Source organism: Trichosurus vulpecula, chromosome 4 (assembly GCF_011100635.1).
Source record: "Trichosurus vulpecula isolate mTriVul1 chromosome 4, mTriVul1.pri, whole genome shotgun sequence".
Lineage (NCBI taxonomy): Eukaryota > Metazoa > Chordata > Mammalia > Diprotodontia > Phalangeridae > Trichosurus > Trichosurus vulpecula.
The window spans coordinates 169,359,391-169,379,610 of NC_050576.1; the positions used below are offsets into that span (position 1 = coordinate 169,359,391).

The following is a 20,220-nucleotide window of genomic DNA, read 5'->3' on the forward strand; positions in this document are numbered from 1 at the left end:
TGCCTCACATGTCAAGATGAATTAAGCCGGGCCTTTTATTAAAGGGATGGGGGGATTAAAGTCGGAATAGACAAGGCCAACACTCTCAGAATATTTGAAAACTTTATTTTCTCAAATGAGCACCAACACAGATCGGAAATAAGAGAAAACAATGCACTTTCTTCTAATACTGAGTCACTATATACAAATACAGGAAAAAAAGGCTAAAGACAAATTATTGAAAAACAATTGCCTTGGTTGTTGAAGCAAAGTGACCTGAAAAAATATGCCCCAAAAAACCACCCCCAAAAACCCAACAAATACGGTTTGTAAACACAAGCATCAATAGACAGACTGGTATTGAAAAGATAGTCTCCGCAAAATGGAAAAAAAGGGAATTTGCTCCCACTTTCTTACCAGAATTTTATACAAAAACATAAGGGGTATTAAGAATTTGGTAATGTCGAGAATAGCTTACATCTTATCTTTGTATCTTTATCTTGCCACAGATTATTTTATACATTTTAATTTGAAAATTAAATGTCTCTTCTTCCCTCCCCACCCAACCCCACCCCACAGTGGTTTCTTTTTTGGACTGACTTTAAAAAAAAACAAAAACATGTAAGTTGATTGTTTTCCAGAATTTGATTTCCCAGGCCTCTTCCTGACCCCTGGGGGATTCTGATCTTACAAATCTGTTTGCCTACAGGCATGTGTACATTTCATGTCTGTTCAACCAATACTAGTTCCTGTTTATGATGAGGCTTCTTTTAAAACACTTGGGAGCCACAGAATATGCGATTAATACACTCACATTAGCAAAGAGAAAACATACGAGAGGTTTGACTCTTGGATCTCCATAAGGACAATAGAATTCATTTGGAGTTCATCCAAGTTGTGCCACAGAGGAGAAGGGGAGGGTGCACCAGAGACCCGGCACTGCAAACAGCCCTGCCTGTACACGGCATGGTAAGATGCATTCTCTATGGCTTGTGCTGTTGGTCCATTTAGAGACAGAGTGCAAACAAAACTAAAAAAAAACCCACAACAACACAAAGGTGGGGGAGAGAGAAAAGAAAAGCCTTGCTGCAGGAGGTGTGTAAACTTTTACATAATGTCCCCAGTAAAAAGAAAAGCAGGAGCCATTGGAAAATGTTCTTTAAAAAAATGCACAATTAAAAACAATAGACCTAAAGGCCTGCCGATGAGAGGAAGTCTTTGAAGCCACAACTAACATCACTTCACCTCAATTTTTTTTTTCTAGCCAATACTGGTGCAAGAAAAACATTTCAGTTCAACCTAATGATTCACTACATGTCACTTCTACCAGGAAAAAGCAAAAAAGCAAAGCTTTCTTGCCTTCCCCAGACTAAATGACAGACTTAAAAAAAAGCATATGTTTCCCTTAAAACATACTTCAAAAAATGCAGAGGAAACAGTAAAATTTTAAAACAAAAATAAAAAGTGCTCTCAGGGGCTCTGAGAAAACAGCACCAAATATATTATTTAAAAAAATTAAATATTATTTACAAAAGTATATTTCACAAGAGAATGTTTTGTTTTCTTCTATATATATATATATATATATATATTACCCTTTGAAAATTTGTTGAAAGGGGGATACTTCCTTTGTGCACGCTGATCCTACCAGCACAGACTGACCTTGCCATGTCTAAGTATGGATGTAGTACCCTATTGGACACCTGTGTTCATCAAGCTGGGTTGCAGCTGCTTTGCTCCAACCAACTCAAGCCAATGGCATCCAATCCAGCTTCCAGGCTGGTGCCAGGGGCAGCCCACAGAGCCTACAGGCCCCAGTACACAGGGTTTCAGCTCAATCCAAAGGTGGAGCATAGAGAGCTGAAATTGGAGATTCTGCTAATGGTTTTTCAGTCCCAAATGAAGGCAGCTGCTGGCTGAGGTAAAGAACTCCCCCCCTTCCCTTCCTTCCTCTCCTCCCACCCACCAAGCCATGCCCACACCAGCTCCCAAGTTGGCTGAACCTACAGTGGCCTAGGGGTGAGGTCTTTGGTTATGCTCTGAATAGATAATTTTAAGAGGAAAAAAAAAATCAAACACAGAAAGAACTAATTGAGTCCACAAGTTTGACAAGGTTTGAACTCTCGTTTGTGGTCTCCAATACTGCTAGACGTGAAACAAGCCATGGATGGAGCTGGAGCTAAGTTGTAAGAAGCACTTATGGTTTAGTCAACATGTATGAAAACCTAATGAGGGGGTTTGGTCATTCTGCCGCTGAGCCTGTTCAGATTGCTGGTGCCGGGCACCTTTGGGATACTGCAGTAGGGTTACTCATGGCACCAGAGTAGGAGTCTGAGTAGTGTCTACACCACCCACATAGTAAGCAGTGGAAGCTTTCCCAGGGCAAGAAGCGGCGACGGGGCCAGGGTTTGATCTTCTCTGCAAGTTCATCATGTATCCTGCCCTGTCAAATCTGCCAAATTTCATTTTTAGTTCTAAAAACCAGGTGAAATTTTCCTTAAGGAGAAGGCCAAATCTATAAAGGAAAGGGCCCAGGGCCCATACTTCAGTAGGGAGGGAGGGAGTGGGAATCTGGCTACTTCAGGGCTGGGAAGCTAGCCTGGGAATGTGAAAACTGAAGCTATTTTCTGATGCAATCTAAAGGATTAGAGGAAGTGGAAAGAATATTCCTCTAGGAGGCTGCAACAAAGTAATCTAACTATGCCTCAGTTTCCCTTCTTACTCATCTTCTGGAGTGTTTTGAAAACTGACTGGCCAAATGGTTTTGTGGTGTTTTTCCCCCCTTCTAATTGTGGTTGATTTTTTTTAAACAGAACCAAAAACTAGGTTTTGTAAGAAAACAGTCCTTTTTTGTCTTGTACCAACTAGTCAAAAGGAAGACAAGTCCTGTTTTGTGGGAGCTTCCAGGCCTAGGTCAGCCTTGAGCCAGAACCACCTGGACTCAGGATTTATCTTGCTACCTGACAGCGACCCAGAGATTCCATTCCCTTCATAGCTCCCCCTCCCCCGCCCCAGCCACCTTCTCTTTCCATCACAGACTCCATGCCAGAGGGCTCCCTGGGTCTGCTGCCTTCAGAGCCCACTTCATTGCACAGGTTCCCCTAGGCTTCTGAATTAACCACTTGTGACAACTGACACGAGTTTTCAGGTTCAATGTCCTTGGAAAATGAAATGCTGAGAATGATACACAAGATCAGAAGAAAAATAAAGAGTATTTTAGGCCTGAGAAATGAAATGAACTCAGTTTGAGTGGGACTCACATCATGCACCACGTACTGGCTGGATTGCTGTAGAATAGACATCACAGTGTGGATGATTAAATGCGAGACAAAGCTTTTCACTCCTAAGCCTGGCTGGCTTGGGTTTCCCCCTTCAATTCCCCCTAATACCATGAAGTATGTCCCCTCTTCATTCCTACCCTCCCAAAAAGAAAAGGTAAGATTAGAATTTGTTACTCCTAGTTTGACATCAAATTGAATCAGTCCCTACTGCTGGGCCACTTTGGTTAATTACTCCACTTCTTCCCCATTCAAATTCAGGAAAATAACACTGGGGCTTGAAATATCGGCCTGCAGAATGCATTAACCATCATCTCCACAGCTTTTATCTTCCATAGCTTAAGAGAGCCAATCAAACTCTGGATGTGAATCATCCCTGCTCTCGGGAAGCAGGCTCCCCACCCACCTTCCCCTGGGGAAGTGGGGAGGAGGCTCAATACTAAGAGATGTCTTTCCCCCCATCCTCCCAAATCCCCCCTTTCCAACTCCCATCCATTGCGCTCAGTTAAGGGTCATGAGTCAGGTAATGGGTCAGGCAGTGGGAGTTGTTTTAACTATGCTGGCTTTCCTATGGTATCCTTGCTGATACTGGAGGTGTCAATTTTGTGTCCCTGTAACTACACGACTTAGTAGGTCGCAGGTCAAGGCCACTGGGGGCACAGGATCTTGAATACTTGGTGAAGGGCAGACCTCTATTTGCCATGATGGGGGAGCGTGAGAACTGGGAGTAGGGGTGGGTATAGGAAGATACAGTTAGGGAACAAATCATTGAGACCCTATCACAAGCTCCCCACAGTCACCGACTGTTGCTAACACAGGGTGCCCCCAAACCAGCCCAGGGCAATCAGACTCCTACCCCTGCAACTGCATGAACCACAGGAGTTAGGCCCTCCTCTCATGCTGACCTGGCACACTGTTGGGTGTCAGGAACAAAAGCTTCAAAGAGAATTCAGTCATGAGGTATTTTTTTTTAAATCTTCTTTTTGTCCTTTTGGACAAGTTGATAGTTTCAAGGTTCCTAGGTTCCCAGGATTTTTAAGGAGCAGCAGTTCCTACCTCCACCCTCCCATGCCCACCCCTGCCCCGGGACACTCAGGGCTCCCTTCCCTTCTCATGCCCCCATGCCATTGCTATCCTGACACAAGGCAGCTAAGGTTGCCTGCTCTGGGGGGGTCCCTGGGACTCTCCTTAAAGTAGAATGCTGCCAAGCTCTTGGTGCATCCGTTGTTTTTAGCCAACACTAGAACAGAGAGAGAAGCCAGGGTCAACTCACGAACAGATACAAAGCAAAGAAACAGAGAGACAGCAATTTAGAGGCCAGTCACCAATAAAGATGGAGATAGGGTGGGAGGATGCTCCTGATGCCAAAGCCTCTAAAGGGATGGAACCAAGTGTTCAGTCACTCTCTCCCCTCTTGGATATAATGTTCAGTTGGATGGCATTCATTCAGATACTGGGTAGGGGGTACTCCCTCCATTCAATCCCAGCCATTGTCCTTGATCATGTGTGCCAGTTCAATGATGTATTTGCCTTCTTTATACTTCTGGCTGCTCTCAAAGGCATGTTCCTGGTCAACAGAAAAAGAGAAATGGGATGAGTGGCCATGTCCATGGAAGTAGCTTATTGGTTTTGGAGCATATGAAGCAGGAGGAAGAGAAACGGCATAGTGTTGTGGCAGAGTGCTCAACCTAGTGCCAGAGGACCTCAGTTCAAATCCATTCTCTTCCACTTACTACAAATCAACTTTGGGCAAGTCACTTTGAACCCCTGTGGACTTTAGCTTCTTCATCTATAAAAAGCAAGAGCATTACCAAGTAGGTACCCATTCATTGGGGAATGGAAATTGTGCTTCATGAATGTAATGGAATGTTACTGTCCCCTAAGAAACAATGAATATAGAGGCTACATGGAAGCATGGGAAGATTTGTATGAACTGATACAACACCAGGAAAATACATACAATGGTAAGGATCTGAGGCTAGATTTGAACTCAAGTCATCCTGACCCCACTGTACCACCACAAGGGCTTCAATACATCAAGGACCGGAGCAGCTAGGTGGTACAGTGAGTAGAGCCCCAGCCCCGGAGAAAGGAGGACCTGAGTCCAAATCTGGCCTCAGACGCTTGACACACTTACTAGTGTGTGACCTTGGGCAAGTCACTTAACCCCAATTGCCCTGCCTTCCCCCCTTCCAAACATATATAGATATAGATGTACATACAGATATCAACAGTTACTATCAAAAGAATGTCTTTATCTTAGGAGAACAGCTAGCTTGTTAAACTACACAGGATTCTTCCCTACCAAGGCTGTCCACATCATCCTCACCATCTTCCAAGCATACTAAGGTTGGAATCTTTCTGAAATGTGCTGTGACATTCTGAGCAGAGAAGCAAAGTATTGTGGGGCCAGAAAGTCTTCCTTTTAACTTCACATATATACTTACATCCTGTTACTCTGCTTCTCCTCCACAGGAATCATGGGCTACAGCAAACTATGCAGTGGCAGAAAACTTTTGCCAAGCAACATCAGTTATCAGGTCTCCTAGAGGAAAGCTCCATACTTCTAATGGGTTACCCTCTGAAATTAAAGCATTCCAGCTAATAAGTCTCATTTAAAAAGCCCTACAGTGGGGTAGGGGGCAGAGAGAGGAGAGAAGTGAGGACAATTTTACTATCATGAACACAAGAACAACTGGAGAGGCAGCCTGACATAATGGATAGGAAACTGTCCTTAGATTCCAGAAGACCTGGGTTCAAGACTTCTCTCTGACATACACTGGCTAAGCAAATCAGGACCAAGTCACTTAACTAACTTAGTGCCCCTAAGTGCCTGTCTAGGACTATAAGAGCAGGTACCAATCTAGCAGTTGCCTCTGCCCATGAAATGACAAGTTTCTTCCTTTCTTTCTCTTTCTCTGTCTTTCTGTATTAGCAAGGAAACAATCATAATATAGATAATTGTCAATAGGCCTATGTGGTTCCACATTGCAAAATATAAGAGACTCTCCCTATAGAAGGTAGAAGAAGTAAACCATTTATTCAGACACCCAAGAACTAGATCCCAAAACCAATAAGCCCAATCCATCACAGCAGCAAAGAATTCAACACACAATATCACAACAGAGAACCACTCCGTCCCATCACCTTCCCTCCCCCCCACTGGGGCCTTGCCGCTGCCAATCACTCACAGCACAGATAGCACGTCTGCTCTCTCCCTCAGTTCACCTTCCGAGCATTTCCTGCAACACACTTTCCTTTTCCTCTCAGCAAGCTCCTCCTACCACATGTGACCTAGGCTTCCTGGGATGTAAACAAGTCACATGGTCCATTAATGGGTAGGAAAGATCTTCAAATCTAAATTGTTATTACATGTTCTTTCTTTCCTTTCTTTCTCTCTTTCCTTCTTTCTCTTGGCTAGTTGAATGAAGAAAAAACCAGTCCCAACAGTCACTAAGTATTGCTAAAAACCTGTGCTCAAGGTGGATTTCAGAGAAACCCGGAAAGACTTACATGAACTGATGCCGAGTGAAGTGAGCAGAACCATGAGTACACAGTAACAACCACGTTGCTCGATGACTGACTTTGATTGACTTAGCTCTTCTCAGCAATGCAAGGATCTAAGACAACTCCAAAAGACTCATGATGGAAAATGCTAACCACATCCCAAGAAAGAAGTATAAAGTCTGAATGCAGAGTGAAGCATATTATTTTCACTTTTTTTGTTGTTTTTTCTTTCTTGTGGTTTTTCCCTTTTGCTCTTCTTTCGCAACATGACTGATGTGGGAATATTTTTAATGTGATTGTACATGTATAGCCTATATCGGATTGCTTGCTGTCTTGGTGAGTGGAGAGGAAAGAGAGAGAGGGAGATAAATTTGGAATTCAAAATCTTACAAAAATTAATGTTGAAAACTATCTTTACATGTAATTAGGAAAAAATACTAAAATTAAAAAGAATAGGAGAAGATGGACAAGATGAGTTACCACTGCAAGTATTTGACAGCAGGGTGGTGGGTAAAAAAAACAAATGAAGGTTTATCACCTGCTCCTTCTGAAACTGACACTACAAAGCCAAAGAGAAAAGAACCAACACCACACAGCTGCCTGGACACCTCTAGGAAGTCTCAAAACTGAGCCATCATGGTGAGAAAATGAGAATCAATTCAGAAAGTCAGAGAAATGGGAGGGATGGAGAAATTGTGGACAAAAGAAATCGATAAATAACCCCCAAAAAGCTCAGTCTTGTTTTTAATGTCAAACTCCTCTCCCACAGAACCCTTTCTGAGAACCACAGGCCACCACGGACTGACTTTGAAGCCTATCTCTTCTCACACTGCTGAGTAGCCAGCTGACTGACAGAAAGGGGGTAGAGGCAAGAAGCAGTAGAAAAATCTACAAGGATTAGGTTAGACCAGGTGACTTCTGAGTTCCCCCTTCTGGGTCTTGAAGGATGTGGCTCTGTAAAATGGACCTGAATGTAGACATTCGGTCCTTGAGGAGGTTTGACCGGAATACTAGGGAAGAAGATCTGCCCAGGGTAATGCCTGCTCTCAGACTAAGCTCAAAATATAGGGGCCCAAGTAAATGGAAACAAAATTCTGATACTCCAAATATTTTTAAGGTTAATGTGTGGGGGGAGCGGATGAAATCTGGTTTCCTGGCCCCACCTTTCCTCCTGCAGAGTTTCTTGTTCTAGGCCCTCCCATAGAAGAATACTACTCCTTTTCTTCTCCTATGTCTTACAATGGAAAACGCATTGGCTCAGGATTCATTCAGAGAAGCTGGGTTCCAATCTCAGTTCTGGCTCTCACTATCTGTATGAATTTAGGAAAATACTTAGGGCCTGCCCCACCTTCCTGGGGCAGCCAGGTGGCACAGCGGATAGAGTGCTGGGCCTGGAGTCAGGAAGACCTGAGTTCAAATTTGGTCTCAGACACTTACTAGCTGTGTGACCTTGGACAAGTCACATAACCCTGTTGGCCTCAGTTTCCCCATCTGTAAAATGAGGTGGAGAAGGAAATGGCAAACCGCTCCAGTATCTTTGCCAAGAAAACCCCTAATGGGGTCACCAAGAGTTAGAGACAGAACAATAATACTGAACGATGAACAACAATAACAAAAACCCTTTTCTGGGCCTCAGTTTCTTCATCTGCATAATTGGGGTGGGGGAGGGGTTGGCCTAGTTAGCCTCTAAGATACCTTCCAGAGTCAAAAGCAGATATGTGGGCTGGCAGGGACAGAAGAAGAGTGTGACTGATACGCCAGCTGTCCTTTAGGAGCAGCCCGAGGCATTTCCTAAAAGATAAACATTCAAATACTCCGGGGTTTCAGAGGGCTGATGGAGATGATGTATGTTATGTGCAGGTATAGAGAGTATGTGCGTACATGTGCGCGAGCACACGAAACACAGCATGAAAAGGAAAAAATTCAACCAATGGATAGTGTTACCATGGCAACTGTATCTGGGGTTGGATTACCACCACAAAGCAAGCCAGAAAAATCTTCATGATACCAGGCGACCAGAGTTCCAGGGATAAATAGTAGGTCACTTTTGCTCATTCATCCTACCCCAGGAAAATAACAATTTGCCCCATGGGGCATCCAAACTTGGCTCCATATGAAGGTGAGGAGAAGTCAGGATCTGATCTCAAGACTCAGTCTTCTGATCCCAATGTTGGCTGAGACGACCACAAAGGGCAAATAGGGAAGAGGGGCTACTGGCCCTACTATCTCTTATTTGACAAAGAACAAGGTGGAGAAGTATAGAGACAAGGGGAATAAGGATGGGGAAGAAGGACCTCGAGTCCGTATCCTGCGAGGGTCTATTAAGGGAAGTGAGCACATTTAGCCTAGAAGACTTTGGGGGGAGGGGGGAGAAAACATGGAACATGAGAGCTACCTTCAAGTATGTAAAGGACCATCATATGGAAGAGAGATTGGACTTGGTCTGTTTGACTCTAGAGGGTATAAATGGGAGCGATGGTTGGACGTTACAAAAAGCCCAGTTTAGACTTGCTGTCAGGAAAAACCTCCTAACAATTAGGGTGACCTCAAAGTGCAATGGGATACCTTAAGACCAGCTCTTCCTCCTTGGAGGTTTGATGGGCTAGGTGGTTTTTTAGTGGCACACTAGTGGGGATCCCACTTGCTGACATGAATCAGACTAGATAACCACAAAGATCCCTCCTTGCAGCCCTCAAATGCTGTGATTCTGCTGCCCCTTCAGGGAAGCCAAAGAGTATAGCAGAAAAACACTGGCCTTGTAATTCAAAGACCCAGATTTTTGAGTGCTGAGTCTTCTATTTACTCTATGACCTTGGGCAAGTCACTTCTCTCTCATCCTGTGTGACACTTGCACCACTTACCTGTTGGGCTCAAGAGTCAGGAGAGAATTGGATTTAAATGTTGCTTCTGACTGACATTAACAAGCCATATGACCATGGGAAGTCTTATGACCTCACTGAATTTCAGTTACCCTGTCTGTAAAATAGTGACAGCACCTAGCCCACAGAACTCTTTGTCAGAAGAAAATGGGGTTCAAGTGCATGGTTTGAAAACCTTAAAAGCACCATATAATTATCAGTCCTTGTTCTAAAGCACTCTGTAGTCCTAATATGCAGTGTCTGAACATGGTTATCATTTATGTTTATTTCAGAAGCCATGCCCACACCCCCCACTGGGCAAACACCATCATACTTACATATTTCCAGCCCAGAGTGGTTTTGCAGTTTTCACAGTAGATATCTGCAACTGCATGTAGCCCCGTTAGCAACACTCGCTCTTCTGCAGGTCCACAGCCCACATTAACTCTGTGCCAAAGAGGTGGGGGTGGGGGAGAGAGAGAAAAGAGGGAGATGAGTGCCAGGGACATCTGCATCCTTAGTCCCTTGAGTTGAGCTACCTGCAAAAACGAATAGGGCAAGAACTCCCTAAAAGCAGCTGCTCCTGGGGAAGTGGTGGCGGGTGGGGGGAGGGAAGAGTGACTCAGCATCAAGAGCAAAGCCCCAAAGACAGGCAAAGGGAAAGTCCTGGGCCAGAGTGATTTCAGATTGTTTCATTCTGCTCCAGTGTGCCTGCTGGAGAGAACGGTCTTTCTGGCTAAAGCCTGCCTGGCTGTTCATGTCCTTTTTCTTTTACAGAGAAAAGCTTTCCTCTGCTAGTTGCCCAGATTCAAACCTAACTCAATTCATGAATGTAATGGGTATCAAGAAAGGACATTTTGTAGACCAGAGAGTCTTAGTATCATGGAAACAGAGATTTAGAGCTGGAAGGGCCCTTAGAGGTCTGTCTAGTCTAGACCCCACATTTTCAAGATGAAGAAATTGAGCCCCAAAGGAATAAGGTGGCTGACTCAAGATCACACTGGCAACAGGTGACAGGTAGGATTTGAACCCAGGTCTTATGACACCACACCCAGCACTCTTTCCACTGTAAGTCCCATAATTAATTTTAAGATCTTTGAAAACCATTCTTAAGCATTAAATCCACTTTTTTTTACAAACTATAAAAAAATTTACTATGAAATTAAGTATTACTTTAAGTAATGATAAAACCATTCAATTTATAGTTATTATTTAATTCATTTTTTTAATGACCCGCTCCAGGAAGAGGATCCTTTCAGTAGGACTGAACCAAGTTTATATCCAATGGAAGGTGATCATAAATATATGCAGGGTCAGTGAACACCTCCCATATGGGTCCAGATGTACTAGGTCTTATCCCAAGACTTCTCAGTTACTCAGGACTTTCTTCTCCAGGGAAATTGTGGCACATGCCCCTGCCCTTGGGGTGGGGTAAGAGCTGCTCCATTAACCTGGCCTACTCTGAGTCTAATTGTCCTGCTGAGTGGGTTGGACTTGGCTCAGCCCCATTGGGCTCCTTCTTTTCTGCCTGTTCCAATGGGCCTCAGCTTCCTTCCTTTAAAATGAGTGGGTTGGAATAGGTTTCTTAACCTAGGATCCACTGGGAGTCTGTGGATAAAATTTAAAGGGTCCACAAACTTGGAAAAGGGGGGGGCTACTTTTTTCAATATAATTGGTTTCCTTATAATATAAAACAAAGGAAACTACAGATATAATTTATTTAGAAACATTATTTTGAGAAGGGGGTCCATAGGCTCCACTCCTGGAGAGAAGGCCCTTCCCACCTTGCCATTCTAGATTTCTATAAATCCTGAGATCTGTTGAGTTTGGTTACAAAACTTCCAGCATGAGGAGGTTGGGGAAACACCCCTGGGGGAGACAGATGTGTGGGTAGGGGAGAGGCAAGGGTCTCAGAAAATATTTCACCAGCCTGCAGCTCTAAGAGGGGTGTGTGTGTGTGTGTGTGTGTGTGTGTGTGTGTGTGTGTGTGTGAGAGAGAGAGAGAGAGAGAGAGAGAGAGAGAGAGAGAGAGAGAGAGAAAGAGAGAAAACAAATGGAGAGATGACATTTTAATTTGGAAGCTATTTCTCTAGTCTCTAGTCCCTCCCACCACCCTCTCCAAAAATAGAAAAACAAATATCCCTGAGGTGACCATCAGAAGCAAACCAGGGAACATAATCCTCCACGGACTGTATTTTTTAATTTATGTCCTAGGCAGTGTCTCATCAGAACAGGAGGCAGCTCCTACTGTTTAATTATCCTCCAGGGTTGCTTTTTCCATCTTCCAAAGATGCAAAGAACAATTTAATACCACTTCCAAAAGAGACACTCACACTGAATTAAAGAGGTAAGCTCGTCCTTGACTTCCTTGGAATGACTGAAATGCAAGAAAACAAATCAAAAGTTAGATACAAATGGCACGTGTCCACCTGTTTGGGAAGCCTGGGCCTAGCTAGGTAACAACCACCCAAATGACCCCAGTGGGCTGAGGTTCTGTCTGCAGGATAATGCAAAGCACAGAGCCAGAGGCAGTCTGGAGAGAGGAGCTGGGCCAGCCAGCATGGTAGGCTGCTTCCAAGTTCCTGTTTGATAGGTTGGTAGGTAAAAGAAAGACAGTCCATTACTAGAGAGTCTTTGCCCGTGTGTATGTGGCTAAGGCTACCTGGGACAGTCTATACCAGCTCTTCTCTAAGCCTTGGGGTTTTTTTTTTGTTTGTTTATTTTTTGGGGGGTTGGACAGTCAGTGCTGACGGATCCACCACTTCCTATAGCCACAGAGGGCGTGACAACCAGCTAGGGCAGTTTCACTTCCTGGTTTGAAAACATCACCAGAAGGGAACCTGCTTGAGGCCTAGGGCTGCAGAAGAAGGGTCAAGGTTTCAGAACTGAGAACAAACCACCCAAACTACCTTGTAGTACTTGCTTCCCACCCCTCCCCCCAGTCCACACTGTATGTGGACACATGTGGGGCCACAAGCCCTTTCCTGACCTCTCCATCCCCGGAACAACTCATTAAACAGTGGTCCTATTTCCAACCTTACACAGGAGTGCCTTTCTTTGAGCCTGAGGCCGAAGGGAATGGGAGAAGCAGGAACTAGAGTCTACGGGGTGATCTGGTATCTCCCTCTGTGAACACAGGCCCCATTCGTGTGTCCCTGGCTCCGGTTACACTGGGATGTCTTGCTGACATGAGACTGCTGATGTTCTGCATTGCTGCCTGCATCTTTAATGGTTTCTGACAACCATCCCCTGAATTAAACATCCTGTGCTGCTGGGAGGTGTTGGTGGGGTGAGGCTAGCGAGAGGAGAAAGAGAATGCCCCTGGGCTTCAAGTCCTAGCTACCAAAGCAGCATTTGTTTAATTGCCTTCCAGGTGCCAGGCCTGGTGAAAGGTGCTGGGGTTACAAAAGACAAAAAGAAATAGTCCTGGCCTCAAAGAGCTTATAATCAGTCAGAGAATTTACAGAATGTATATAGGTATATGTAATGACAAAACGCACAACAAAATAAAATCATAAAGCCTTAGGGAAGAAAGCAGTAGGAGCTGGGGAAAGAATCAGGAAAGATCTTGTATAAGAGGGGAAGCTTGAACTGAGCTCTGAAGGAAACCAGGTGAAGGAATTAGTGAGGCGTTAAGCAAGAGACCAATAGGGACACTCACTGGCCATAAGTGATCCCCACCCTCAAATGCCAAGCCTAGAAGATCCAGAACCTGCCAACATCCCTTTGGAAGGCAGCATTAAAATCTTGACTAGAGAGGAAAGGGGCAGCGCTAGGTGGCAAGTGGTGGGGTTGGAGTCAGGAAGATCTCTTCCTGAGTTCAAATCTGGCCTCAGATACTTATTAGCTGTGTGGCCCTGGGCAAGTCACTTAACCCTGTTAGCCTCAGTTTCCTCATCTGTAAAACGAGCTAGAGAAGGAAATGGCAAACCACTGCAGTATCTTTGCCAAGAAAACCCCAAACAGGGTCATGAGGAGTTGGGCACGACAACTGATCAACAACAGAGAAGAAGGAAATAAGTCCTTAAGCTCTGCCACTTATTATTGGCCATTTAGCCTTGGGCAAGAATCATACCTGAGCTTGTTGCTTCAACTGTCCCAAGGGGGTTATTTACAAAAACAAAACCAAACTAGCATGGCCTACATTACCAGGGCTGTTGGAAGGGCCTTTGTAAGCTGTTACTTTGTAAGTTAAGTTCCTCTTGGATATAGGATACTGTTATTATGAATCTTCAGCAGCCCAAATCACAGAGCTTGTGCAAGGAATCATCCCAGTGCTTCTAAGGTAGGGGACCCATGATAGTATTCAACAGAATGCTCCTTGAAGGCAGGAACAAACATTGTTATCTTTGCACCACCTCTCCCCACAACCCGCGCGCCTCCCCCCGCCCGAACCTGCGTGCCCCCCCACCCCCCCCACCCCCCGCCACACGCACACACAGTGCCAGACACATAGTAGATCTGTAATATTTCTTTTTGAATTGAATGCTATATAAATGTGAAACTGTAACTCATCTGTGTGTGTGCGTGAGGGTGTATGTACATGCATGCGCAAAGGCAAGCACCTGCATGTGCTCCTTAAAATAGAGAAAACTTCCTCTTAGTGTTATCTTGCCCTTTCACTTAACTTGGTCACTGTGTGAGAGCCTCTTTAATCCAGCCAAACTGGCCTTCTCTCTGCTCCTTACACACAACCCTCCATATGTCCATCTCCCATCTCTCTGCCTCTGCAATGGTCATTTCCCATGCCTGGAATGTATTCTTCTTACCTCCATGTGATGCCCCTCTTCAACCTCACCTTCTGCCTTTCCTGATCCCCTTTCCTGATCTAGCGTCCTCCCCCCAGACTACCTTGCATTTAACTACTTTGAAATATCTGCATTTATTCACTATCTATTTATACTAAATATATTTATACATCCTTATTGTCTGTAAGCTTATTGAGTAGGGGTTTATTCATTCTTTGTGTCCCCAGTGGCTAGCAAGAGTGCTTGGGATATAGTGAAAGTTTAATAAATACTTTTAGAATGCTCATACTGGGAGGTGGGACCATAATGAAGTGGGGCTTCCAAGGGAGGATAACAAAGGATTTGTAGACTAGGAACCTAAACAGCTATGTGACCTTAAGTTAAGGTTTTGAGCTCATCCTCTTTAAAATAGAGGAGTTAGTCTATAAGGTCTCTTCCAACACTTAGTTCCATGGTCCCAGAGTCCTCTTGTCCTACTATTAGACTTTTAGATCCATGGCTCACAATATGTGAAAATTGATCCTAGAGGGCAGAGAGGAAAAGGCAGCCAAAAAGCAATTGGGGAGCCTAATATAGCTTTGACCAACCCTCATGCGGTAGGAAGACATTGAGGGAGGGGAGTGTATGGAAAATGCTGCAAGGCTGAGAAGTAGAAAGCTTTTAAAAAAAAAAAAGACTATTGGGGCTGGTAGAGACCAGGAAATGAAGCCAAGATGACAAACTCCTTGTTTTACACCACTTTGTGCCATTTCTGAGCTCCATTTTGTAACATGAGATACATATAATATGAACTGCCACTGTTCCTGCCTAGAAGGGGACATACATTCATTCTAATCTTGATCATCTTTGTATCTACCAGTGTGTATACACCACTAGGGACCCATTACCACCCAATGTTTGGCACACTGTAGGCACTCAATACATATCTGTTGAAATTAACTGAATCAGAACATGGACAGAGTAAGTGGTGGCAGAATAAAGAAGGAAAATCCAAAGTGGCCAGGGTACAGGTCAGGTTGCAAAAGTTACATTTGAACACCTGGTGTCTCATTCTCTCAAGTCTGGCTGGTAGGGCCAGATGTCAAGCACAGGTTGGCTCAGAGCCTGACAGTCTTAGCCAGCATCCAGGCCAAACTCCTTAGGTAGCTTTGAGGTCCCAAGGACCAGGGATGTGAGTCAGAACAGGGTTGACTCTGGGGAAGAAAAGAAACATTCTAGAGACTTTCTGGGTATTCTGATTTGCTCCAGGGTATGCTGAGGGCCTCTGGATATAGAGGTGATTAGGAGCCAGCTGGGGCCTAGACTGAATCAGCTCAGGTATATTATGAAATAAAACTCCCAAGTCTTTTCCGATTCTTAGAAGGCTTCTGAGCCACCCCAGGTTAGGAAGAAGAGGGAAGGGTATAGAGAATCCCAAGAAAGGCCCCTTATATTCTGCAAGTCTAAGCTAAACCATTCTGTGCTGATATAGTATGGAAGTACTCTCTCAGACACAGGAGATGAATTAGGGAGACCACGGCAGTGCTTGTATGAATATCTAATTCCTCTACCTGACTTAAGAAGACAGATCACATTTTTGCAAGGCAAGGCCTCTCTCACCCTTTGGCTTTCACCCTGGGGGTCTAGCACTAAGTCGACATTTTTGAAGGAAAAAGCAGCCCCAGAGAAGAATGGGGACCCTGCAAACAAGGAAGAACCCAGGCTGGGCTCCGTTTCAGACAGGTCACTATGAGGGCTCCCCACAAAGCCTTCTATTTGGGCCAGCCTCAAGCTGACAGTTAGGAGCCAGCGGAGGAAGTTAAGGAAGCAATTAGAGAGTTAAGCAAACAGAATTCCAGACCAGGAGAGAGCTCCAACAGACTGGACTGTAGGCCTATTTGTTTGCTGTCAATACTGCCAGGCCCCAGGGTGGCTCTTTTCCAGGTCCTGAAACGCCAACTGAGGCTGGCTTTCAGGCCTTCAGGAAAAGGGATTTTTATAACTCAAAATGTTATGCCCTTGAAAATAATAGCTCCTGGGCCGGCCCTCCCAGCCCTCTAAAAAGAATGGAAAGGAGAAATGGCTTTCCTATTTGGTAGCCAAGCCACTTATTACTTATTTTTGGCCACTTGGAAAGCCTGGATTGGTAAGTACCTCTCATTACCAATGGCAGAGCCATTTTTAAAAAGAGGCCATGCTCAGGTTGGGAAGGGGCCTTGGAGCAAGCACATGCATGTTCCCTCCCATATCTTGGCTGCTCTTCCCAAGTTCCCACTCTTTACCTCAGTTCTGTTCTTAGCAGGCCTGCTTATTCCAAAGGTGTCTTCATTTTCCACTCCCCATGCCAGAGAATTCTGGATAGGTTTTTATTCTAGTTGTGGAGACCATATTTCCTAAACCCCAAATTAGGGCACCTGGCCTACTGTGTGCCTGGGACTGTGCTAAGGACAGTCCCTGCCTTCAAGGAGCTTCAGTCTCTCAGGGGAGACATGTACATATACATATACAGCTACATATAAAATAAATACACAGTAATTTTAATTTTAGGGCAGGCTAAGTGGCACAGTGGATAGAGCACTGTGCCCGGAGTCAAGAAGACCTGAGTTCAAATTTGGCCTCAGCCTCAGACACTTACTAGCTGTGCGACCCTGTTTACCTCAGTTTCCTCATCTGTAAAATGAGCTGGAGAAGGAAATGGCAAACCCCTCTAGTATCTTTGTCAAGAAAACCCCAAATGGGGCCCATAAAGAGTCAGAAATAGGGAGCCAAGATGGCGGCTTGAAGAGTCAGAAATGACTGAGACAACTGAACAACAATTTTAATGACTTCTGACAATTACTCCCAATATTAAATATTCTATACTTTTGAGAGGTACACAGTGGGGTTATGGGATGTGTGTGAGATTGAGGGGGGAAGCCAGGGTAGGGTAACAAACCCAAAAGCAAATTCAGAGAGAGCTAACCCAACCCCTTCATTTTACACAGAAACGAGGCCCAGAGAAGCTAAGGAGAGTTGTCCAAGGTCATATACCTCATTAAGAGAAGGAACCCAGGTCAGATTCCAAATGCAAGAAAGGATATCTCTACCCATAAAAAACAACCACCACAAGTCTTTTCTTAAAATTGGGGCTATCTTGGAAAATCTGAGACATCAAATAATCAAATATCTGTCAAGCATCTACTTTGTGCCGGCAACCTTGGTAGGTACTGTGGATGCAAAGACAAAAAATGGAATGTGGTCACGGCATCCTGGGGCAAGTCCAAATAGGCCCCAGGGCTCCTGGTCCACACCCAAAATTGCTCTTCCCTAGACTTCCAAACTCAAAAAAGTTGCCCTGAGTGTCCTTGCTATCCCTGAAACTAAGAATAGTAATACTGGAAAGCAGGCATGGTTTGTTCTCCTTAAATAAATTTCACTCTACAGACCTTTTTCTTTGCTCTCCTCCATTCTCACTTTTTCCCTTTTGATGGCCTCCTCTCTTAGGTAGTTTCCCCTTTGATCAATCAATCAACAAGCATATTATTGGGCAGATCTTATGCTAAGTTCAAGGGATACAAGTACAAAAAAATGAAACAACTACTTTCAAAAGAGGAGTTTTTATTCTAATAAAGCAATAATAATCTTTCTTTACACTCTAGGCAGCCAGGCCTATATGCTCTCTCCAACTTAAAAGTTCTTTTATATTTTGTGGAAGTGAATGTTGAAAGCTAAAAAATAAATTAATTTTTTAAAAAAGTGCTTTTAGGAAAAACTTGGTCTAATGGGGATTTGGAGATAGAAGATGTGAGTTTGAATCCCAGCTCTTTGTTACTTATCACCTGTATGGTCTTGGGGCAAGTCACTTGACCCTCTCCTGGCTTCAATTCTATCACCTATAAAATGGGGGCCTTCCAGTTTAGCAGTGGAAGGAACACAGATTTGAAATTGAGTTCCTGAGTTCAAATCCTGCCTCTTCGGGTACCTGGTTCTTTGACCTTGGACAAGTCACAATTCTGTGAGCCTGTTCATTCACCTGTAAAAAGAATGATGATCTTGAAGATACTTTCCAACTCTGAATTCTATAATCTTATGAAAAAATCTAAGGTAGGTTACATATACCCTAATGTGAAGTCAGTATATTCTTTTTTTCTAGGGATTATCTACATTTTTGACAAAGAGGTCTAATTCATAGCACTCATCAAGACTCTTCCAGAGACCATAGGAGAGGTCTGACAGGAAGAAAATCCAAAGCTATCCTAAGAGCCACAGCAGAGATGGAAAATACGCTTTGTAATGGCAAAAAGAAGCAAACCCATTATTGAAAATGGGTGTGACCATCACCAAGATTTGGGGCATGGAGATTTAAGAAAAAAGGGTTTATAGAAATCTAAAGAGGGGAGGAGCTTGGGTTTGGTTTTGTTTTTGAAAGGCAATTGCTTTAGTCCAATAGAGGTAGAGGAAAACATAACAGAACCCATAGGATGGGAAACTAAAGGTACAGTACTTGGCTTTCTTGGGGTTTGCTTCAGGCTTGTTCTAGGCCCAGAGGCAAAATAATGTGGTGGAAAGAACTGTGAAATTGGAGCTGGAGAACATAACATTCAGATCCAGGCTCCCCAGATTCTTAGCTGTGTGACTTTGGGTGTCACTTTCCTCACCTATTAAGTGACTAAGGTCTCTTCCAGCTCTATCCCTAGGACTCATTTGGAGAAGACATTCTGTCTTAATAAATTACCTACCTGCCTACCTGGGGGTCAAGTGAATCTAAACATCCTGCACCAGGGATAGGCCAGAACCCAACAAATGTCAAACATGGTAACAAAGGCAAAAGTGGACCCTGGTGCACTGGTTGACTTCATATTCTACAAGCATTCATCCTTTCCTAATTAATCCCTTTGGGGGGGGGGGGGTGGCAGAGATCTCCTATTTGGGGTCAAAATAAGCTACATTCCTGGCCAAAGGAGTCTAAACCAATGCTTCTGCCTGGCAAAGTCAATTGAGCTGGATCCAGCTTGGAAATCGCCTTTAAGGAAGCACATGGAGAAAAATTAGGGAGGGTGACTGGAGGAGAACAATGAAAATGATGAAAAATTCCACAATTAGAATCTGAATTCTGTTTAAAGAAACTGGAATTACTTAGCAAGAGGAAAGAAGGCTGGGGGGAGGGGGAAGGGCTAAAAAGAGTTTTCTTTCTTCTTTACATAAATAGGATCAAGAGGAAATTAACACATTAAAGTAAGAGAAATAATGGGCTAGCCATGAGCACATTTCCTAACTGTGGGAGTACTGGTACATAGTAGACAACACAAGCCTTCTGGGAAAGCTGGGAATTCCCCCAAGCCCAGTTTGAGAAATAGACAAAAATCCATGAGGCAGAGGGGTAGACAAGGTGATCTTGGTGGTGGTGGTAGTAATAAAAGTAGTAGCTAGTAGCAGTAATATTTAAAAACACTTACTATGTCACTTCTAGATATACAAAGCAGTTATATAAATATTTCATCCGGACAACCCCAAGAGGTAGCTGCTCTTATCACTGGTCTTTGCATCCGCAATACCTACCATGCATGGTTCATGGCACAAAGTAGACACACGACAAATATTTGATTGTTTGATATCTCAGATTTTCTAAAGAAAGACTGTGGTGGTGGTTGTTTTTTAAGGGTAGAGATATCCTTTCTTGCATTTGGAATCTGACTTGGGTTCTTTCACTTAATGAGGTCTGAATCCTTGGGCAACTTCTCTTGGTTTCTCTGGGCCTCATTTCTATGAAAAGATTGGATTAGATGAGTCTTCCTGAGTCCAGACCCAACACCATCCACTGAACATGCTCCCACATTTTTGTGACTTATAGGTCTCTATACATTCACTGAGCAGACAAGACAAATGGAGAAG

General features: G+C 44.0%; 1 protein-coding gene across 2 annotated transcripts in view; it reads right to left on the reverse strand.

Moving 5' to 3' along the window:
- Nucleotides 1-559: 559 nt before the first annotated feature.
- Nucleotides 560-20,220, reverse strand: part of YPEL2 (yippee like 2) — a 68,058-nt gene continuing 48,397 nt past the window's right edge. For both annotated transcript variants that reach the window (XM_036754992.1, XM_036754993.1), the window contains exons 3-5: nt 11,956-11,999; nt 9,961-10,069; nt 560-4,824 (exon numbers count right to left, since the gene is read on the reverse strand). In XM_036754992.1, coding sequence (XP_036610887.1) covers nt 4,735-4,824; nt 9,961-10,069; nt 11,956-11,999 — 243 coding nt within the window. In that variant the 3' untranslated portion in view covers nt 560-4,734. The remainder of the gene's footprint in view (nt 4,825-9,960; nt 10,070-11,955; nt 12,000-20,220) is intronic.